General features: G+C 41.8%; 1 protein-coding gene across 1 annotated transcript in view; it reads left to right on the forward strand.

Moving 5' to 3' along the window:
- Positions 1–20288, forward strand: part of Faxc (failed axon connections homolog, metaxin like GST domain containing) — a 39650-nt gene extending 19362 nt beyond the window's left edge. The window contains exons 4-6 of the mRNA XM_042679625.1: positions 3522–3745; positions 16092–16208; positions 19760–20288. Coding sequence (XP_042535559.1) covers positions 3522–3745; positions 16092–16208; positions 19760–20049 — 631 coding nt within the window. The 3' untranslated portion in view covers positions 20050–20288. The remainder of the gene's footprint in view (positions 1–3521; positions 3746–16091; positions 16209–19759) is intronic.
- The last annotated feature ends 2139 nt before the right edge of the window (positions 20289–22427 follow it).

The following is a 22427-nucleotide window of genomic DNA, read 5'->3' on the forward strand; positions in this document are numbered from 1 at the left end:
CATTGCTTACTACATCCTCACCTTCTGCACATGCTCACTTGTACATTTCCTGCTCCATGGAGGAAATAGAAGTCATCATGTAGGAGTTCTAAACATGTGTCTCTTCATTCCTTTCAACACCCTTTTTTCCTCCATCTCAGAAAAAGAGAGAGCCCCATTTCCAGTCCAAGACCCTTCTTATTTCCTAATAACATCTAACAATTTTTTTTTTTTTTTTTTTTGCCATTCTTGGAGCTTGCACTCAAGGCCTGGGCATTGCCCTTGAGCCTCTCTGTGCTCAAGGCTAGCACTCTACAACTACAGTTCCAAAAACAGCTTTTTCTGTTTATGTGGTACTAAGGAATCAAACCCAGGACTTCATGCTTGCTAGGCAAGCACTCTACCGCTAAGCCACATTTCCAGCCCCTCTAACAACTTCTCAATCCTTTTTTAAAAACAGGATTCAAACTACCACAATTCTCCATCTAGAGTTTAAGCCTGTCTCCTGTCAATTAAGTTCAGTGGAATCTTCAGAAGCTACCGGCTAGTTTGTCTTTTACTGCTCAGATTTGTTTCTATATCACTTAGTGGAATTAGCCACTGAAATCAGTAGTCTCGGAGGGGAAGTACCTAATTGTTTCTTAAGTCCATTGGAGCGTAGACTGTTGTTCTTCTACTTCAGCATCTCTCTCACACAGATCCTATTCAGCATCACTTTTCTTGTTACCTTTGTCAGTGTACTGGTTCTTATCTGGCCTAGACATTGTCCTCCAACCAACCACATTGCCACAAATCTGCGAATGTTTCTTGTCTGCTTAAATCTTTGTAATAGTTAATCCCGTGTTGAAAATAAAAGTGATTGAAGCATTCTTCAGGCCTGCCATGACCTGACCTCTGCCATGGGTTGCCTCATCTCTTCCAAGTTTCCTCGTGCGCATCTGTATCCCACTCACACACTTTCTGGAGTTATCTAGGCCACAGCAGACAGTGTTCTTTTGCATGTACCTTCTTCCTGATGCCTGGTGAACTTCTGTTTCTTCTTCAGTGATGCTGACAACAAAGCCTGTGTGATCAGCCTGATGAGAATTTATTTTCATCATTTCAACCTGTCAGGTTAGAGGCCACATGTTCTCCACTTTTACCTTTGGATACTTCCTAAATCTTATTTTTATGTGGTCATTCTCAACTCAGTGTGATTGAGTTTTATCCTCAGATTATTGACTTCTCAAATCATCAACAGCATGTATCCACTTTATTGTGGATTTAGATCTAGAACAATAAGAATCTCTGTACTGAATTATTCTACTAAAATATGAAAATAGCCACCCTAATTATTGCAGGTGTGAACAAAGAACAAGTAGAAAAATAGTTTTCATGTCTATTTGGAACCTATCAGAATGAATGTGATATTTTATATAAAAAAAGATTCAAAATGCTCCAAAAGAGGTTCAAAAAAGCCCAAATGTTCTGATTGTACATACTAATCACCTTTGCAATGTACTTTCCCTGACCCCCCAGCAATTCATTTTCTTGACTATGCATATTTTACACTAAGCTAGGCATGGTGGTTCACATGTGTAATCCCAGAATTTGGGAGGCTGAGGCTTGGGGATTATGAGTTCCAGGTCATCCTGAGTTACAAAGAAAAAAAAAGAAAAGAAGAAATCTACACTAACAAGATCTATAGGTATTATTTTAAACAGTTAATAGAGTTATATATGACTGAAGGATAGATAGTATATTAAAATTGATTATAGGAATTTTCAGTCAAAATTAGAGTTTAAAAATTAGAATGTTAAAATAATTTAGAGAAACAGTTTCATTTTTGTCCCTGAGGAGAAAATCTAAATGGACAGAAGTATATAAAATGATAAACATTACAACCCCATTCCTCCCTTTATTTTTTTTTTACCAGTCCTGGAGCTTGAACTCAAGGCATGGGCACTGTCCCTGAGCCTCTCCGTGCTCATGGCTAGAACTCTACCACTTGAGCCACAGTGCCACTTCCAGCTTTTTCTGTTTATGTGGTATGGAGGAATCAAACCAGGGCTTCATGCATGCTAGACAAACACTCTACCACTAAGCCACTTTTCCAGCTCCCACCCCCCCTTTTTAAGGTAGAAAATAGCATTTCGTTGGTGTTTGAACGCAGGGCCTGAACACTGTCCCTAGCTTTTTCACTCAAGACTGGCTCTCTACCACTTGAGTCACAGCTCCATTTGCAGATATTTTGGTGATTAATTGGAGATAAGGGTGCTATGGACTTTCCTGCCTGGGCTGTGTCTGAACTGGGATCCTCATAAGCTAAGATTTACAAGTATGAGCCACTAGCTCCTGGCTTTGTTGTTACAATTTATTATTATCTCTCTAAAAATACTTTCCACATTTCTGATTTTTTCCACATGGCCATCACTGCTCTGTTAGCCTATCTGAGGAATAGTAGATACCATTTCCCCTCCCCTGTCCCATTCTCAGAAGCTAGAAAATCTTCTACTTGTACTCTCTCAACCACATTCTCTTTCATTCCTGCTTATCAACACTATTATCCATGAAGACATATTGGAGTTGCACAGGTTCAGAAGGCAACAGCAAAGGTGTGAGAACTGAGCCCCCAGGTTCGTGGACAGCAAGTAGCTGTTTAACTGTCCAGGTTACATAGGACCTCTTGGATGGATGGGTTTGCCTCAAGCACCACCTAGATCAAAAAGTAAATCAGCCATGATCCTGTACTATTTGTATTTCTTCTTGAATACAACCTGAAATGGAGAGTTGATTTTTAGGAGAGCAAATCACTTACATAAAATTTATAGTCTGCAGAATAACCATGGACAGATGTATCATTTACTTAATTCTCTACCAAAGAGACAGAAAGGTTTTACCAAAAAAAACCTACCTCTCATATCAAGAAGTATAAAATAGATACACAGTGTGTACAAAATAGGAATGTACAGCTTAAATTAGCACAGTGCATATACCTATGGGACCATCATTTTATTCAAGAAGAGAATGAGCCAGGCATGGTAGTACCTGCCTGTAATCCTGGCACTTGGGGGTGGCAGTGAGGCAGGAGAATATCCAGTCCAACCAGGGCTACAGAGCAAGACTCTGTCTCACAAAAAGTGGAGGAGATGGTTCCAGTACCCCATTTGCTGCTGCTTGCTGCCATGTGCCATAGGCGGTCACCCTCCCGATTCTGCCTTAAACCTTGAAAATGTGAGTCTCCTTGCTTGCTTTGGGATTGCATAAGTGAAAGTAGAAGCATGGCCCTGAGAGGTTGGGGAGGGGTGAGGGAGGATGCCAGGCGAGGTTTGGTAGAACTGGAACATATAGCATTGTTATCTGGGTTTTAAAAATCATTGCTCTCAAAGTCCATTCATTTAGGCATTGGCTAGAGCCTGTGCTGATATCTGCTTCACAGACTAAAACCTGCAATTGTTCAGTTCCTCCAGATTGCGCCCAGTTCCCAGCAACTCACTCACAAGGGACTGTGCAGCCGGTATGTATCTGCTGCCCAGTAGTAACTTGTTTCTGCACAATTCCAGGACGCTAGCTTATTGCCAATGGGTGGACAATCTCAATGAGACCCGGAAGATGCTCTCTCTTAGTGGTGGTGGTCCCTTCAGTAACCTGCTGAGGTGGGTCGTGTGCCATATAACCAAAGGAATTGTGAAGCGGGAGATGCATGGCCACGGCATCGGCCGCTTCTCAGAGGAGGAGATTTACAGGCTGATGGAGAAGGACATGCGGTCGTTAGCTGGGCTTCTGGGTAATGTACCACACTTTCTATTCTGTATTTTATATCCTTTTTGCATGTTTAGGAAAGCACTGCTGATTTACTGTCTTATTTTTTTTACTTACTTGGTTGTTTTCATTGCTTTTACTTGTAGGCTACAGTTCCATAATTTAACAAGTCTCAAATCTCAGGAGTGTATTCTGTTTTGATCACTGTTATTTGACTGTTTTTAGTGAAGCAAGGCTGTGGGTAAAGAGTATAGGACAGACCTAGGCACCACTATCTAATTGTAAGTGATGCTGATGTTTCTGTATGCACCATGAGAAAAGGGCAATTTCATTCTACTTATAAGCACATCATGTGCTCAGAAGGTTTGATACTATGTCCATTGACATCAAGTCCAATTTGAGAGACACGGGACAGTGCTGGTTCTGCTTACCCAGTGTGCATGTGCAACATTTTTATTTGTTTGTATCCTTATTCCTTTTTTTTTTTTTTTTTTGGGTCCATTCATGGGGCCTGAACTCTGGGCCTGGGCGCTGTCCCTCAGCTCTTCAGCTCAAGGCTAGCGCTCTACCACTTGAGCCATGTGCTACTTCTAGCTTTTTTCTTTTTGCTTATGTGGTGCTGAGGAATCGAACCCAGGGCCTCATGCATGCAAGGCAAGCGCTCTACCACTGAGCCACCTTCCCAGCCCTCCTTTTTTTTTTTTAATAGCATGTTTTTTGTTTTTTGTTTTGGAGGGTCGTGGAGCTTGAACTCTGGGCTTGGGCGCTGTCCCTGTGCTCTTCAGCTCAAGGCCAGCGCTCTACTGCTTGAGCCACAGCACCACTTTCAGTTTTTGAGTGGTTTATTGGAGACAAGAGTCTCATGGACTTTCCTGCCTGGACTGGCTTTGAACTGCGATCCTCAGATCTCAGCCTCCTGAGTAGCTAAGATTACAGGTGTACCCAGCTTTACTAGCATGTTTTAACCCTGATTTTGCATATATTTCAACAATTGGCTGTCCCATGTCTGGGAATCCCTTTAGAGAAGGAGCAGTGTACATCCATGAGCTGGTGAGGATGGGTGTACTCTTGCTTGCCTGGCTGCTTGCATGTAGGCTGGGCTGCTGTGGATCTGTACTGGGCAGGACTTGATTCTTGGTTACGACAATTCAAAAGTGTGAAACACTGTTTTGCAGTGGTGGATGACTAATACACAGGAAGCCAAGTCCTCCATGCAAATATCCCTGCTCAGTTTGTTTGCAGAAGATAGGCTTTTTTTTCATCCACTGGTGATTCATTTCCAGACCTACCCTCATCCCCATTCTGGAATCTGTGAGGAATGTCACCTCCAATAGGCTAGATGGAGGGTGGAATAATTTGTTTTGTTGGAATTTGTTTTGTTGTTCCTGGAAGGCAGGGTTGGGCACACCTGTCTCCTGCAGTGTCCTCTCTGAAGACTCCTGACCACTTCGCACTCCAGACTGTGTTACCACTGATGTAGATTTCCTGAGCTTTGTAAGTGGTTGTGTTCTTTCTTTGCAAGGAGGCTTGCTCCCCAGCCTTAGGCTGACATGTACAAGTAGTTGAAGGGAAAAGATCTCTTTTCACAGTGGGCTTCTGAAACAGCCCAGTGATAAATGGGATTTGTAAATGGAAGCAAGAAAAACTGACTTCCAGCAAGCTTCAGTTGACTAATAAAAAATTTAATATACTTTCTCTTTTGGCCAGTGTAAAGTGTTTTATTGAGTTAGAAAATAGCTCAGAGTGTCATTGTTTTCCAGAGTTTTCGTTGACATCAGGTCTATACATTTGTGAGAACCGGATCTGTTGGCTCTATTAATAAACATCTGTGATCTTGACTATTAATAAACAGTAAATAAATACGAAGTAGTGCTTTCCCCCCCTGAAGGCACTAAAACTCAGCCATTTGCTGCTTCATGTCACCTTCCTGTGTGTAGTTACAATGTAGTATACTTTGTCAGGATGACTATATTTTGCTGTTGGATTAAATAAATCAATAGTGTTTTGCGAGTACAGAAATATTTGATCACTTACATATAGAAGATTAAAATATTCTCAGAGAACAACATGGTTAAGCATTTGTGATTAGTAACAGAAAATCTCTAGTCCATCCTTGGCCAGAAAGGCCACCCACAGACCAGGATGCGTAGCTTGGAAGTACAGTGTAGCTGCTGCTGAGGAAATAAGCCAACTATGGCCATGTCAGGGAAGCTTGGAGCGGGGCTGTGCTGGAGAGAAAGTAAAGAGAATTATGCCTCAAGAATCTCTCAGTGGGCTGAGAATGTGGCTTAATAGTAGAATGTTCGCCTGGTATGCATGAAACCCTGGGTTCGATTCCTCAGTACCACTTATACAGAAAAAGCCAGAAGTGGTACAGTGGCTCAAGTGGTAGAGTGCTAGCCTTGAGCAGAAGAAGCTCAGGGACAGCTCCCAGGCCCTGAGTTCAAGCCCTAGAACTGGTGCGCGTGCACACACACACACACACACACACACGTAGAATAACACATAACAGATTCCCTTCTCTGGCAAAACAAGAGAAGACAAAGCTTGTTTCTAAGCTCAGACCCCAAAGGAGACTGGGCTCTTGTGGGACATTGACTGGGGAGGGGGATGTTGTAGAGACAACATGAGAGCTATTCTCATTAAGTTATGTCATAATCTTCCTTTGGCTTGGTACACCTTGTCTCATGGTTCTCAAATGTCTCCTAGTCACAGCACAAAATTGCCTTTTTGATGCTGTTGGAAAGCAGCTTTCATAAAGTTGACCAGAGATCAAAATTATTGGAAAATGTTGAGGCAGTCTCCTTATGTGAGGAAGATGAAGGGAGAAGCTGCAAATGGGCCTGATCTTCTCTATGGATTTCTCTTCCTCCCTAAGGCTCAGGGCATAGTAATAGGCTGCTGGTGATGGCCGTGGGGCAGTGTTTGGTGACAGGTTTTTAAAAAATGGTGTTTGATCCCCAGAAAGGCACATAGACGACTAAGATCTAATGGCTTTTTGCTTTTAGACTTTTATAGACTCTGGATGGTAACACAACAGTTACCTCATGGGAAAAGTGGATGAAGAATTGGAAAATAGAGTTGGTTTGAGAAATGGAGGGGGAGAATTAATTGAAAGTATGGGGAATAGAAGGTGGAAAATAGTAAGTATGGGGCTCTGCTGAGCACAAGTGGACATCAGTAACTATTTTAAGGGTGAATAAAGAAAAGAAGTGAGCTGGGTGCCGGTAATCCTAGCTAGTCAGGAAGCTGAGATCTGAGGATCACAGTTCAAAGCCAGCCCAGGCAGGAAAGTCCGTGAGATTCTTATCTCCAATAAACCACTAGAAAACCAGAAGTGGTGCTGTGGCTCAAGTGGTAGAATGCTAGTAGAGCACTGGCCTTGAGCTGAAGAGCTCAGGGACAGCTCCCAGGCCCAGAGTTCAAGCCTCACAAGTGACAAAAAAAAAAAAAAAGAATTGAGGAAAGAATGGTAAGCTAATGAGGGACAGATGGTTGAACAAATGTAGTCATTATATCCAATGTACATTATGTAAAAAATGCACTATGTAACTTGAGGGTAGGGACGGGAGGAGGAAAATTGGGAAGAATGAAGGAAGGGAGACTTTGACCAAGAAGCACTGTACTCATAATCTGATTTATACTACAAGAATCAGTGAAGGTCAGCATACAACTATTAGATAGCTAATCACACCAGAATCTGTGGGTCTGACAGTATATTCTGAGCAGAAAATTGATTTTGTTAATACATTTAAGGATCATAAATAATAATGGGTTACCCAAGTAGAATCTGCAACTTCCTACCAATGAATATTCTTTTTAGTCTTTTTCTCATGAAGCCATAGAAGGACAGTACATTTGTACCATTAGAATTCTGACAGAGGGTAATCCTTTGACTTAGGACTGTGTGATCAAATAGACATGCATGGAACAGCCATGCATGAAACTGTGTGTTAGCAGATTTTAGTGAGAGTGACCAAGTTTGACACAGCCCTGAGTAGCCATAGCTCCCACCAGATGGTGTTGGTGAACATTTATAAAATCACAGTGCCTGGAAAGAGCACTGTCATGGAAAAAAGTACAAGATGCAATGAGGGCATTTCTTAGGGGGGATAGTTAGGTAGGGTGGGTGAGATGGTGCTTCAAGACTTCTTTGAGGGGTGGAGTTAAAGTAAGAATTAGGAAAGTGTGTGCTGGGTGAGGAGAACAGGGCTGACACAGTGAGTTGAATAATAATGGCATAGAGGAGGGACAACACAAACAAGGGGTGGATATGGAGATAGTGATTTTCTAACTCCAGTTTTCTAACTTGTGACATTTTTTCTATTCTCCCCATTTGTAAACAATCACAATAGGATTTCCCAATATCATATGGAACATCCTTGGATGTTGTTTGTTTGGATTTCAAAGCCAGATAAGCTGGAAGTAGAGACTATTCACATTTCTTTGTTGTCTAAGATCCTAGCATAACAATTAATTAATTTTACATAACAGATATAAAATCAATATTCAAAATATTCAGTTTGCCTGTATTTTAAAACTCTTGTGATCTTCCTACTTAGTTTGGATTTCATCAATTTACCTCTATGGAAGCAGGTTTTAAATTGAATGTTTAGAATTTGTTCCTGTAATCACCTAACTTCAACCTCTTAAAAAACAACAAAAAACACTCTTTACCTATGTGAAGCCCATGGGACTCGCATATCTTCGTACAGTAGTATGAAGTAGCTCACTGCTTCAGAAAACCCTCTGAAGGAATGATCATTTATTTCTTTAAGTATATCTATGACTGACGGAATTCATCTAAGTGTACGACATGGAGTCAGAATTTTAGTTTATCTTGTTCCAAATGGTTAGCCAGCTATTCTAACATGATATACAGAAATCATTTTCTTTTCTCTACTAATGCAGGTTGCTATCATATATGATATCTCTGCTCAAGTGTTTGTCTTGTAGGAATCTCAAGTTCAGCTTATCTGAATTCCTAAATTTATGATTTCTTCTCCAGTATTCCCCAGCTCTATGAATGGTGATTTTTTCCTTTCATAGCTAGAATTTGATTACTCCTATCCCTCTTTATTAAGAATCCCTCACCGCTCCCTGCCACAAGTATGTAAGAAAAAATTGACTTCATCATGCCTGATTCTAAAATATAGCTCTGATTCTTACCTTTCTGCTCAAGTCTGCCACCGCCGCCATAGTCTAAACACTGTCTAGTCTTTTATTGGCAGCAACAGCTTCTCTGCTCCCACATTCACAAATCTACTGTTGATTCCCCTGGCATAGTAAATGAAACTAGGGTCATGCCATCCTACTATTTTAAATCTCTTACTTCCCTACATTATTTATGTGACATATAAGACCTGTATAGTCTTAGTCCATGCCCTCCTCTATCTCATGATACCCAGGGCCTCTAACAAAAAATTCTAAGTTCTCACTGAGAATAACCAACAACAACACACCATGGTTCCCGGTAAAAATGGTGGGTAGTGTTCAGTGGGAAAGCATGAAAGCAATAGGTTGTGATCTGTGTACATCTTAGCACACTCAGAATATACTGAGGCTGGAGAAGAATGAAGATATTGAAGTAATTATGCATGTTGACCTAGCCAAAAACTAGAGAAGAAATAAACACTCAAAGCAGTGTTTTCTAAGGCAGGTTCTGGGTGCTCTCCAAATTTTGAGACCTGCCCAGAGCAATGGCTCACATTAACAGCTGTTTAATTCAGAGTCACTGGGAGTATATTCTGTGGATATTTCTTAAACTCAGTGGATGATGTGAGTATATTGATAAGTCAATATAGATCAGGAGTGGAGGCCTACATGGTAGGAAGAGGCAACGGGGTTGGTTAAAAAAAATAGAAGAGGCCACTTGAGGGTTCTGTGCCTGGTAGCAAAAGAGAGAACATTGTAGTCTTTTATAAGAGAGGCAATGAAATTCTGAACAAATTAGTCATGCTTCACAGCATGTGGAGAAAGTGACCCTGGCTGGCATCTGCATGATACTTAGGCTGGTCCTTTCTTCTTTCTGTGTCAAAAATCTGCTCATACAGACTGCAGATTTTTGTGTGCCATATTTTAGATAACAGTTGAAGTAGCATCCTGAAGATGTTCTATTTTTCAACTCCTTCCTGCAGTCTCTGAGATGTTGTGATCGAATAGATGAGAAAGCTGTGTGAGGTTCAGAGAGGCTAAGAAGTGGGCCCAGAGCCATCCTTCTCCTGCTCTGGGATCACTTCAGTGTTTGCATTAGTGTTTGTTAGAGTCATGTTCAAGAGAAGAGATAATGAGATATGAAAATCATAAATTCCGGGGCTGGGAAGGTAGCTCAGTGGTAGAGCGCTTGCCTTGCATGCCTGAGGCCCTGGGTTCCATTCCTCAGCACCACATAAGCAAGAAGAAAAAAGCCGGAAGTGGCGCTGTGGCTCAAGTGGTAGAGTGCTAGCCTTGAGCTGAAGAGCTGAGGGACAGTGCCCAGGCCTAGAGTTCAGGCCCCACGACCGGACCCCCCCCCCCAAAAAAAAATCATAAATTCCATTTTTACCAGGGACTTGAACTCAGGTCCTGGAGCTTTTTTTTTTTTTTTTTTTTTGCTCAAGGCTAGTGCTGTGCCACTTTGTGCCACAGCTCCACTTCCAGCCTTTTGGTGTTTCACTGGGGAGAAGTTTCACAGACTTTTCTGCTCAGGCTGGCTTTGAACCACGATCCTTAGATCTCAGCTTCCTTAGTAGCTAGGATTACAGTTGTGAGCCACTGGTGCTTGGCTGAACCTAAGTTTTTTTTTTTTTTTTTTTTTTTAAAGCAAAACAAACCAAAACCAAGATAACATAGGAGTCCTGTGCTCACCAATTTAAGTGGAAGTGACTTCCTCTGGAAAGTATTTCCATCTTATTCAGTACTTCTGAATTGCTTGCCATGAGATTATAATACTCAGAAAGCAGGCATTACCTCCTCTTCTCACTTATTGTCATTTTTCGGATTTGCAAAGGGAAGAGCAAGGAATGATTGCCTGGGGACCTGGGATCCTTAAATTGCCAGAGATAGTGGCATCTCTCTCCACTGATGTTTGCATCTTTATGGGACTAGGCATCTGTGAGCCCCAAGTTGTGGTTCATTTCTTTTCCATTTTCACTGTTGCTATTATAGTTGGTAAAAATGTGTTGATGTATAAAAGCAAAAAAAATTACCTTTACCAAATGTTTATAAAGACAGAGGTTCTAGAAATCCTTAGAGTGTATTTAGTAATACAAATTTATAGGTATAATTCTAATAGCCTGGCCTAGTCGCTATCTATTTTATCCTGGGATAGTCTAGATTTTTCTGCCTTTGAAAGGAAAGACTGCTGGGCACTGTTATCTTACACCTATAATCCTATCTACTCAAGAGGCTGAGATCTGAGACTCACAATTCAAAGCCAGCTCAGACAGGAAAGTCCATGAGACTCCTATCTCCAATTAACTACCTAAAACACCGAAGTGGAGCTGTGGCTCAAAATGGCAGAGTGCTAACCTTGAACACAAAAGCTCAAGGTTAGCGCCAGGCCCTGAGTTCAAGCTCTATAACCAACAAAAATAAATAAATAAATAAAGGACAGAAGGAAGGAAGGATTTGGTGTTTCAAGCTTTCAATTCCCAAATGATTATAATAAAAGAATAATGAAACAAAAAATCCTGATAAGATAGCACCACCTAGCCAATAGATTTTCAAAGATGTTTATTGCTACACAGCTTTTTGCTGCTTATGTGTTAGGGCTGAACATCTCAAATGAGAAGGCATATGTCCCCCAATGCATGTAGATAGATACAAAAACAGACTGATACAGTTCCCATTTGTGTTATATTGGGCTGACTTAAACAAACTTTGGGGAAGAAAATTAATTATAAATAAACGATGGCCTGGTATATTCCAATACATTATCAGTTGGTTGATTCTTTTTCAAACCAACAACATATTTTTATTTATTTAAATTATTTACTTTGTACTATAAAACATAATTGGCCAACACTTTATAAATTTGGAAGAATTTATGTATCTACCATCATTTATTTCTTCCTCTGGAGGCTAAATCCACCATTTTCTGCTCTCTAGACTCCCAGACTTCCCCAAGGGGGTGTTAATCTCTTGTTATTTCAAGGTGATCCTTGGTTGTTATGTAACAACTATAGTACGGACAGGCATTTACCCATGTCAGCACTGTTCTAGGTGCCTTTTATATGTTGTTAATTGCTCACAATTGTGAAATGTAGGCACAAAAGAATAATCTTCCCAGGGACACTGATAGTAAATGGAAGAACTTGGATTTGAACTTAAGGAGTCTAGGAGGAGCCAGAAGTCAGGAGGAGCCAGAAGTCATTGCACAACACTTTTTAAGCCTGTATTTTGTTAATGGGATCTCTTTGGCCCTTCTCCCCTGATTTGCCTTTTTAGGTTACTGATACATTGATAGTCCAAGTTTTCATCCCCACCTCTATTCATCTCATTTCATCGCGCATGCTTCCATCCATTCATCATTCATCCTCTCTCTCTTGAAACCCAGATATTTTCTAGATCTCCATTTTGATCTCCCATAACTACCTCAAATGCAGCACATCACAAAATGGGACCCATCACTGTGCCACCAAGAAAGCAGCCCTGGAACCCCATTAGTGGTTGTAACCCCATTTGCTTAAGTTAGATGCCAAGAGGTCATTTAAGTTGGCTGCTTCTGCCTTGTCTCCTTCCTAACTGTCCAAATCCTCTACTGCCTGGGCCCTGCCTTTTTCTAGTTCATTTCTCCCCCCAATCCTTTCTCAGCCGCCTCATTCTCTCTTCTTCACAAACACCCCAAGTTTCTTCTTACCTTCAAACGTGTCTTAGTGTCTGGTCTGCCTTAAATAATCTTCCTTTAGAGTAGATCTGTACATTTCTAGGTCTTTTATGATGTTCATGTCTCTGTAAATATCGCCTCCACAGAGAAGCCTTGCTCTGATCACAGCATAACGTGAGTCACTTGCTGTCACCTTGATTTAATCACTCCAAGTGATGTAAACTCTATGGAATTCGGTTCATCCTTGTATAACTTCCCCAATCACCATTGCAATGCACCTCTTAAATACTTTCTAAGTGTAATAGAGGGGTGAATTTTTTATTAGTATACATGAATTGAACAAAGAAGGGCTCATTACAACATTTCTGCATATATATATAAATGTATCCCAAGTGACCTTATACCTTCTCTCACCCTCACGTATGCTCTCTTTCGTAAAACAATTTCAACAGGTTCCATTGTTCTGCTTTTGTACATGTGAAACATATTACATTTTCATACATGTGAGCATACTACTTGAACTATATTAATTCCCATTCACCCCTCTTTGTTAACCCCCTTCCCTTGGTCCCCACCCTCCTGACAGAGTCTGTGTTATTTTCCTGTTACTCATTTTTTTAGTGTATTAATTGTGTACCAAAAGGTTTTCCTTGGTATTTCAGATGTGCATATATTATGTTTGCTCAGAATGTTTTGCTTTTATAGAGATGGATTTGATCACATTACATTTTTTGCATGTGTGGACATAGCTTAGTAGACCTTTGTGGTACAATTAACATGTGCTAATAAAAATAAAAAGTGCGGAAAAAAACCAGACAAACTCCACTTTCTAATACAACTTATATTTTTGGGTGTGAGAGACCATTTTGCAGGTTCTGAGTTTTGCATTTAATTTTACTTTGCATTTATTCTTTCATGTGTTACTGAGGCTTTGAACTCAGGGCCTCACATTTGCAAGGCAGGCTCATTTAATTCTTTGGTTGTCTCCAGAGATACAAGTTTCTACATTGTTGATCATTTCCCACTCTTCCTCTACATCTGTCATCCCGTGGTCTAACCTTGTAAGTTCTGTTGTTATGAGAGCTTAAGGACCTGAATTGTGCTTTATGCTTACAAAGTCATCTCACCTCCTCAGGAAAGTGAGTTCTAGAATATAGTTGGTCAAAATAATCTTTATCAATCATTAGCTCAAGTCCCTATGTAATTTACTGGCTGAGCCTCAGACTTCTGACCCTGTAGTTCTATATGATCAAGTACTGGAGGGGACTGTTTTCATCTATGAGTTTAAGAACAAGGTCTCATAAGATAATTGCCATTCACATGAAAAAATAAACCTATTTCCTGAGTGCCTGTAATGTACTGGGCACTGGGTGAGTTCCGGGGGATGGGTTCAGTTTGGGTTTCAATCAGATATCATGGTCTAGTGTGTTTTCTCTTCCTTGAATATATAGTCTAGGTAGAGATCACAATCAAACCATTCTGATGGGACTGTGTCAGACATCTGGGTACCTAATAAATCCCTCAATTTGCAGGTTATCTGAGGGAGGCTTAGCATTGTCCTTTTGTTTCTCTGTTTCCTCCCTCCTGCCCCCCTCGCTTGCTCCTTCCTTCCTTCCTTCCTTCCTTCCTTCCTTCCTTCCTTCCTTCCTTCCTTCCTTCCTTCTTTCCTTCCTTCCTTCCTTCCTTCCTTCCTTCCTTCCTTCCTTCCTTCCTTCCTTCTTTCCTTCCTTCCTTCCTTCCTTCTTTCCTTCCTTCTTTCCTTCCTTCCTTCCTTCCTTCCTTCTTTCCTTCCTTCTTTCCTTCCTTCTTTCCTTCCTTTCTTTCTTTCTTTTCTTTCTTTTCTTTCTCTCTCTCTCCTTTTCTCTCTGTCTTTCTCTTTCTTTCTCTCTCTCTTTCTTTCTTTTTCTTCTTCCCTCCCTCCCTGCCTCCCTCCCTGCCTGCCTTCCTTCCTTCCTTCCTTCCTTCCTTCCTTCCTTCCTTCCTTCCTTCCTTCCTTCCTTCTTTCCTTCCTTCTTTCCTTCCTTCCTTCCTTCCTTCTTTCCTTCCTTCTTTCCTTCCTTCCTTCCTTCTTTCCTTCCTTCTTTCCTTCCTTCCTTCCTTCCTTCTTTCCTTCCTTCCTTCCTTCCTTCCTTCTTTCCTTCCTTCTTTCCTTCCTTCCTTCCTTCTTTCCTTCCTTCTTTCCTTCCTTCCTTCCTTCCTTCCTTCCTTCCTTCTTTCCTTCCTTCCTTCCTTCCTTCCTTCCTTCCTTCCTTCCTTCTTTCCTTCCTTCCTTCCTTCCTTCTTTCCTTCCTTCCTTCCTTCTTTCCTTCCTTCTTTCCTTCCTTCTTTCCTTCCTTCCTTCCTTCCTTCTTTCCTTCCTTCTTTCCTTCCTTCTTTCCTTCCTTCCTTTCTTTCTTTTCTTTCTCTCTCTCTCCTTTTCTCTCTGTCTTTCTCTCTTTCTTTCTCTCTCTCTTTCTCTTTCTTTCTTTCTTTTCTTTCTTTCTCTCTCTCTTTCTTTCTTTCTTTCTTTTTCTTCTTCCCTCCCTCCCCGCCTCCCTCCCTGCCTCCCTCCCTGCCTCCCTCCCTGCCTCCCTCCCTGCCTCCCTCCCTCCCTTCCTTCCTTCCTTCCTTCCTTCCTTCCTTCCTTCCTTCCTTCCTTCCTTCCTTCCTTCCTTCCTTCCTTCCTTCCTTCTTTCGTCTCATAATGTAGTCCAGGCTGGCCTCAAACTCTTGTTCCTCCAACTTCTGCTTCTCACATGCTGGGATTATAGGTTTTATTCTATTGTCAAAATAGCCCTAAGGAATAAGCTCTATTCCTATCATCCCCAGTTTTTTTTTAATTCAGGGAAGACTGGGTTTTGAGCAGTTACATAATGATCAGGATGAATAACAGAGGTGTTAAGGTGAGACTAGACCTAACTCCCCCTACCCCTGACTGTGGCTCAGGAGATAACTTGGGGCAATTGTAATCTGTCTCTGTGATGGCCCAGGTGAGAAGGTGTGATAAGTCAGCAGCTGATACAGAGAGCTGGGAGCAGAGGTGTGAGGCATCCTTGTGTGGGTGGGATGCCATGTCTTATGTTTGCTTAGGGTATCTCCCCGTTGAGAACTTACCAAGACCATGGGGGCATCATGGAGAACCTTACTTCCATGTTTCTCAAGTAGCCGAGGCTTCTGGCTCTTCTGAGGAAATGGGTTAATTTAAGCACTTAAGTGGTAAAGTTGAGTGTACTTGGTTTAGGTCACTTTTGAGATGGCATAAGTGAACTTCCAGGGATTCTCAAGCTTTAATTACTCCAGTTAAAAACCAGAAGGTTCTTGCAGTGGTCAGTTAATGACCACTTTTCCTTTTTCCCCCATGAACACTTTCTTTCATTCACTTCTCTGAATATAGAATCCCCTGCTTTTTTACCTCCTGGGTCGATGTGTTACAGAATTGCTTACTTTATCTTACATTTTTTTAAAATGCATGCACTTTGGCTTTGCAGTGCTTTGTGCATAGTCCTATGAGTGTATAACGAGACTGTGCTGAATGCCCTTGCTATTGCTGTGGCCAGTCCTGTGACTTCTCTTCTGTTTGCTGCAGGTGACAAGAAATATATCATGGGTCCCAAACTTTCCACTCTGGATGCCACTGTCTTTGGGCACTTGGCACAGGCCATGTGGACCTTGCCAGGGACAAGGCCTGAACGGCTGATTAAAGGTGAGCTCTACCAACCTCTTCAGGTTTCAGGAGATGCTGGGAGCAGGTAGAATTCTGGGCCAATGCTTTGATCTAGACTGTGCTTTATGAAAACATGAGGCTGTGGGTCTGGACCAGTTCTCTGCCTGCTACTTATACAGTGGGACCTAATACTTGTGGCTGAACTAGAGCTTGGATTTTGTTTAGTAAATGCCTGTGTTTTGCTGGCCTTCTTCACTGTGCTTCAGGCAGTAATGATAGATCACTTTTTGGTATACTCAGTACTGCAGTAAGCAGGCTAGGTAAAGCCAATACACCCACTGCTGTTTTTGAGTCTGAACTGGTGTTAGGTATTTTCAACATAGGCATAAGTATATTTGAACTCAATATTTGAGGTCAAGGTATTTCTTTGTCCTATTCCAAACTGAGAAGAAGAGAGCTGGGCAGTGCAAGGTTGTGGGAGAATAAGGAACAAGTCAACAAATGCCGAGTCTGATGCCATAGAAAACGTTATCATCAATGCTATAATGTGCAAAGAAAAACAATTTTGGTATATTTGGCTATAAGAGCTATAAGAATTTTAATTCTTGGGCTGGGAAGGTGGCTCAGTGGTAGAGCGCTTGCCTTGCATGCCTGAAGCCCTGGGTTCGATTCCTCAGCACCACATAAGCAAAAAGAAAAAAGCCGGAAGTGGCGCTGTGGCTCAAGTGGTAGAGCGCTAGCCTTGAGCTGAAGAGCTGAGGGACAGCGCCCAGGCCCAGAGTTCAGGCCCCATGACCGGACCCAAAACAAAAAAAAAGAATTTTAATTCTTTTTTAGTGGGGAGCAGTTTGATCTCAGGGCCTCAAACATGCTTAGTTATACTTGCTTTGCTACTGGTCCACCACTTAAGCCACACCTCCAGCCCAGCTTTTGCTGATTAACTGGGGAGTGAAGTCTTGTGGTTTTTCTGCCAGATTGCCTTCCTTTGCCAGACTTCCTTTCCTCAGTCTGACTGAGATCCTAAACAGATAGAATTGCAGGCATAATGATTTACTATTCTGAAATTCTTAAAATATATATGTGTGTATCTCTGTTTGTTGATATGGATATAGATTGGAAATGTTACTTGTTGACCGTAGAAAATTGAGAAAAGCTAGAGAAATTTTAAAATAAAAATAATTATCCACAGAGCACTATGTTAGTATCATACTATACATTCTCATTATTTACCCATTGTGTGTGTATATTTTTACAAACTGAGACCACATTCAAGTATAACCTGCAGGTTTTTTAAAATCCCTGTATTCTGACTTGTCCCCTGGTCAATAACTATTCTTCCAGAATACACTGTAAAAAAAAATACACTGTAGTAGTTACATACTATCCCTTCTTATTGCTATATTACAATTTATGTGATCAATCTTTTTCTGGACTTGAAAGTTGCTTAAGAGCCCTTTAATCCTAACTATTCAGGAGGCTGAGATCTGAGGATCACAGTTCAAAGCCAGCCCTGGCAGGAAAGTCAGTGAGACTCTTATCTCCAATAAACCACTAGAAAATTGGAAGTGGCACTGTGGCTCAAGTGGTAGAGCACTCGCCTTGAGCTGAAGAGCACAGGGACAGCACCCAAGCCCAAAGTTCAAGCCCCAAGACTGACCAAAAAAAAAAAAAGTTGCTTAAAATAATTGTTGCTAATATTCTGTAGTAGAGATTATTGTTCCCTGAGGCTAAATCCTAGTGAGCTACTTGCTCTTGGAGTATGGAGTAGTTTCCATTATCACCAGCAATGTCTGAAACTTTTCTACTTTGAGTTCCTTGATTAGGGCTAAATATAATTCATTTTTAGTATTTTTCCAGTAAGAAAGAATCTCAGTTTTGTTATTATTTGTAATTGTGACATTTTAACTGTGGAGTCAGAATGGATACTTTAGTCAGCTCACTCATCTGTGTTCTAAGAAAAATCTCATTCAGCTATTTTTACCAACCATGCTTTATTGTAATTGGGTGTATTGGGGGTTTTTGTTTGGTTGATTTTTTTTCTTTGCTTTTTACTTGATAGATTAAAAAGTGGGCAAATAGCAGGGCACTGGTAGCTCACGCCTGTAATCCTAGCTACTCAGTAGGCTGAGATCTGTGGATGGTGGTTCAAAGCCAGCCTGGGCAGGAAAGTCTGTCAGACTCTTATCTCCAATTAACTACCAGAAAACCAAAAGTGGTGCTCAAGTGGTAGAGCGCTTGCCTTGAGCTGAAGAGCTCAGAAACAGCGCCCAGGCCCAGAGTTCTAGCCCCATGCGCCACACACACACACACACACACACACACACACACACACACACACACACACACACACACACACACACACACACACACACACACACACACACACACACACACACACACACACACACACACAGTGGGCAAATGCCCTTGGAAAGCACATAAAAGCATATCTTCACTTTCATAGCCTTCCACAGGGAAATGGTCACGAAGAGATGTGTGTATGTGGGGGGCTGAGAGCAGAAAGTTCTTGATTTGATGTCAGCACGGCAGGGAGGGAGGGAGGGAAGGGAAGCAGCAAAACCTATGGCTAGAGGTGTGGCTCAAGTGGTAGAGTTCCAGCTTAATTGTGAGGCCCTGAGATCAAACTCCAGTACTGAAAAAGTGTATCTATCTATCTATCTATCTATCTATCTATCTATCTATCTATCTATCTATCTATCTATCTATCTATCTATCTATCTATCTATCTAGCTATCTATCTATCTATCTATCTATCTATCTATCTTCATGTGGCTCCAAAGAATATCCTTAGTGTAACAATGTTCCACAAGTTGGTGTCAGATTTTGTATTTGTAAGCAATGCTGCCATCTGATGGAGGAAAAGTAAAAGCTCACTTTTTAGAACTGGGAAAAGCCAACTACTGGGTCACATTTAGACAAATGTCTAGACAATGTTAGTTAGTGATTCCACAAAAGTGTTTAATTTCAAATTAAAATGATTAAAATATATTAATTTTACTGAATGTTTTGTAGGCTCAGTGGGCCATAAAGTGAATTCTTAGTGTATACCTGCATACCCATCCTGAAAAAGTTCCTGTGTAGCCCAGTTTATTCCCTACCACATTTCCCAGCCCCAGTGGCTCAATATCTTGCTTCAAGTTCCATGAAATAGCAATGGAAATTTATTTCTCTTAGTTTTGGAATTTGGGATGACGAGAATCGGGAAATGGCAGATTCAGTATCTGGTAAGGGCCTACTTTCTGGATCATAGACAGTGAGTAAGGAAGTGAAGGTATAGCCCAAGTGGTATAGCACCAGCTAAGCAAGAGAGTCAGGCCATGACTTCAAGTCCATACACACACACAAGTCGCTATAGACAGTGAACGCTATGCCACATGGTGGAAGGGCCAGGCAGCTCTTCTGAGAGTCTGCTATGAGGCCTCTGCCCTCAAATCCAATCACTTCCCACCACACCTCTCCTAATGCCATCACCTGAGAGGTGCATTTAGGGAGGTCATGGGCATTCTGACAGGAGCACTATTAGCTCTGGAGCCTCAAGCACTAACTTCACTGTCCCTCCCACACTGCAGGGGAGCTGATCAACCTGGCCATGTACTGTGAGAGGATAAGGAGGAAATTCTGGCCGGAGTGGCACCATGATGACGACAACACCATCTACGAATCGGAGGAGAGCAGTGAAGGCAGCAAAACCCACACCCCACTGCTGGACTTCAGCCTTTACTCAAGGACAGAGACCTTTGAAGACGAGGGGGCAGAAAACAGCTTCTCTAGAACCCCAGACACGGATTTCACAGGACACTCCCTCTTTGATTCTGACGTGGACATGGATGACTACACAGAACACGAACAGTGCAAGTGACGGTGGCCCGGTGGCCCTCTGCCTTCTCGGCTGCCACTGCCTCCTGGCTTGGTCCAGTTCCTCAGATCGTAAGCCATGCAACCTGAGAGGAGAGGAGGAGATCTTCGTGCTTGGCCCAGTTTTCACATGCTAACTGGACAATAGCCGCCTCAGTTCTTTCTTTCTTTCTTTCTTTTTTGTACCAACAAAACACAGAACCATTCAGATGGCTGCATTAAAAACAAACAGGCAAACAAAAACAAAAAAACAGAAAACCAAACTAAACAAACAAAAAACCCCAAAGTCAGCATGGTTTCTGAAATCCATTTTTGTTTTCATTAGAAAACTAATTTTGTGTGGTAGAGCAGGTAAACAAGCAGGTCATTGACGCTAGTGTGTTTCTGTTGATTTTCTCTAACCAAGAGTTCAGTCGTGAGATGGATTTTGAATCACCTTCCATCCACTAGGATTTGAAGTCATGAGAGATATCCGCAGACAAAATGTAGAGATGACGGTTCTTTGTGGCTGCTTGTCCTTTATGTGTGTAATTGTATGTTGGGATGTAAGTCAAATCAAGTCCATAGGTAGTTAATGGACACCTGTATGCGTGAAGCACTAAGCCAGGTGCTAATCAGTATCAGTTTGACTTTACTCCCTGCCAGTGACTAGCTGTGTGATTATGGACCAGTCCTTTAACTATTGTGTGCCTCATTTCTCCCACCCATAAAGTGGGGTGACAATACTCTCCACCTACCTACCTCACAGGGGTGTCGTGGGGAATCACACAGTGACATACAGAAAGCCCTTGGGAACTTCTGGGAAGTGTTGGACTTGAACACATTTTATTCCTTATTGCACTCCACCTCCATGAAGCCAACAGTTACCACAGCCACTTGCAAACACAAACCCACCATTAGGACTCGGTTGTCATTCCTTTTATGATCTGGCTTGGGTGCAAACTACTTATTGTTTTTATTGAAAGATTCTTGGAAAGTGTTTTCACAAATCACCCATGGCTACAAGTGGTCTCAAGTTCTGCCTTGTGTCTACAGAAAAGTTTCTCGCATTGTCTGAACTCACATTGGAGCGTTCTTTGTTGACTCTGAGGCATTAAGTTGACCATGTTTAATTTATTTAGAATAAGGCTCAGGAATATAGGAGGTTCCTAGAGACAAAGGGAAAAGTATTTGATTTTTGTAGGCCCAGGATTGCCAACTTGTAATGTCTTTATTTTTCCCCCCAAACAAGCCTTGCCAAGACTGTTGTATTACAAAGAGGAAAAGAACTGTGTTACTTCAATCAAAGCACTCTGTACAGTGATAGACATACAGTTTTATGAATATAGTCTTTTTGGTATTTTCCACCATTGCCCAACCCATTCCTGTTCCCTGCTCCCTCCTCTCTCCACAGAGCACATGAACTGTTGGGTTACCTGTATTTGCAGAAGCACTCCATCTTTGTTGACTGAGAACATTGTCCAGGGACATAGAAGGTGAGGATCCCTGGGGATGACTGTAAATTTGGTCCAGGAGACCCAGCATGTCACATCACCCTTTATAACTGCAAACAAAGCTCTTTGCTTCTGACCCTTCTGTCCGGGTGAGGAGTACTCAGTATGGGGTTGAAAAGGGGATTTTATAAAAGACAAAAGCTTCTGAGAAACTTGCATAGTTGTGGAGAAGGGGGTGGGGCACAGAATCTCAAGGGTGCTGTGGATTCACAAAAGGGTAAAGGAGGGAGAGGTTTTTTTTTTTTTTTTTTTTTTTTTGGGTCTGGTCGTGGGGCTTGAACTCTGGGCCTGGGCGCTGTCCTTCAGCTCTTCAGCTCAAGGCTAGCACTCTACCACTTGAGCCACAGTGCCACTTCTGGCTTTTTTCTTTTTGCTTATGTGGTGCTGAGGAATGGAACCCAGAGCCTCAGGCATGCAAGGCAAGCGCTCTACCACTGAGCCACCTTCCCAGCCCGGAGGGAGAGTTTTTGAAACTGCCATTTAGGCAACTTCAGAGTTTATGGAAGTGGGAATAAATGCCAAGGTAACCATAGAAATTCTTATTCTGTAGAAAACTTGGTTGTGAATATTTAATTAAGAGCATTCCAGTTGAGGGGGCTGTTGGGTGCTTCATGAGAATGCTGTAGAAATGACAGGCACCAGTAAGCCCATTTGGGACTTAGCATCATTTGGGAGGACTGTTCTAAGGGTAGCCTGGCAGTCCTGTGGGGTAAGGAAAACCTGGCCTGGATGTGTGAACATAAGGACCAGATCAACTGTACATCACAAAATTGAGCTGCTCACTCTACATCTTCAGCAGGAAATGTTCAAAATGTTGCCTAGCAATAGTTTATTCTTTTTTTTTTTCTGACTCTATAGCATTGAGTGTAATGTCTCTTTGCTATAAGAA

This window comes from Dipodomys spectabilis, unplaced genomic scaffold (genome assembly GCF_019054845.1).
Source record: "Dipodomys spectabilis isolate Male_0828 unplaced genomic scaffold, ASM1905484v1 ptg000053l, whole genome shotgun sequence".
NCBI classification, from domain to species: Eukaryota; Metazoa; Chordata; class Mammalia; order Rodentia; family Heteromyidae; genus Dipodomys; species Dipodomys spectabilis.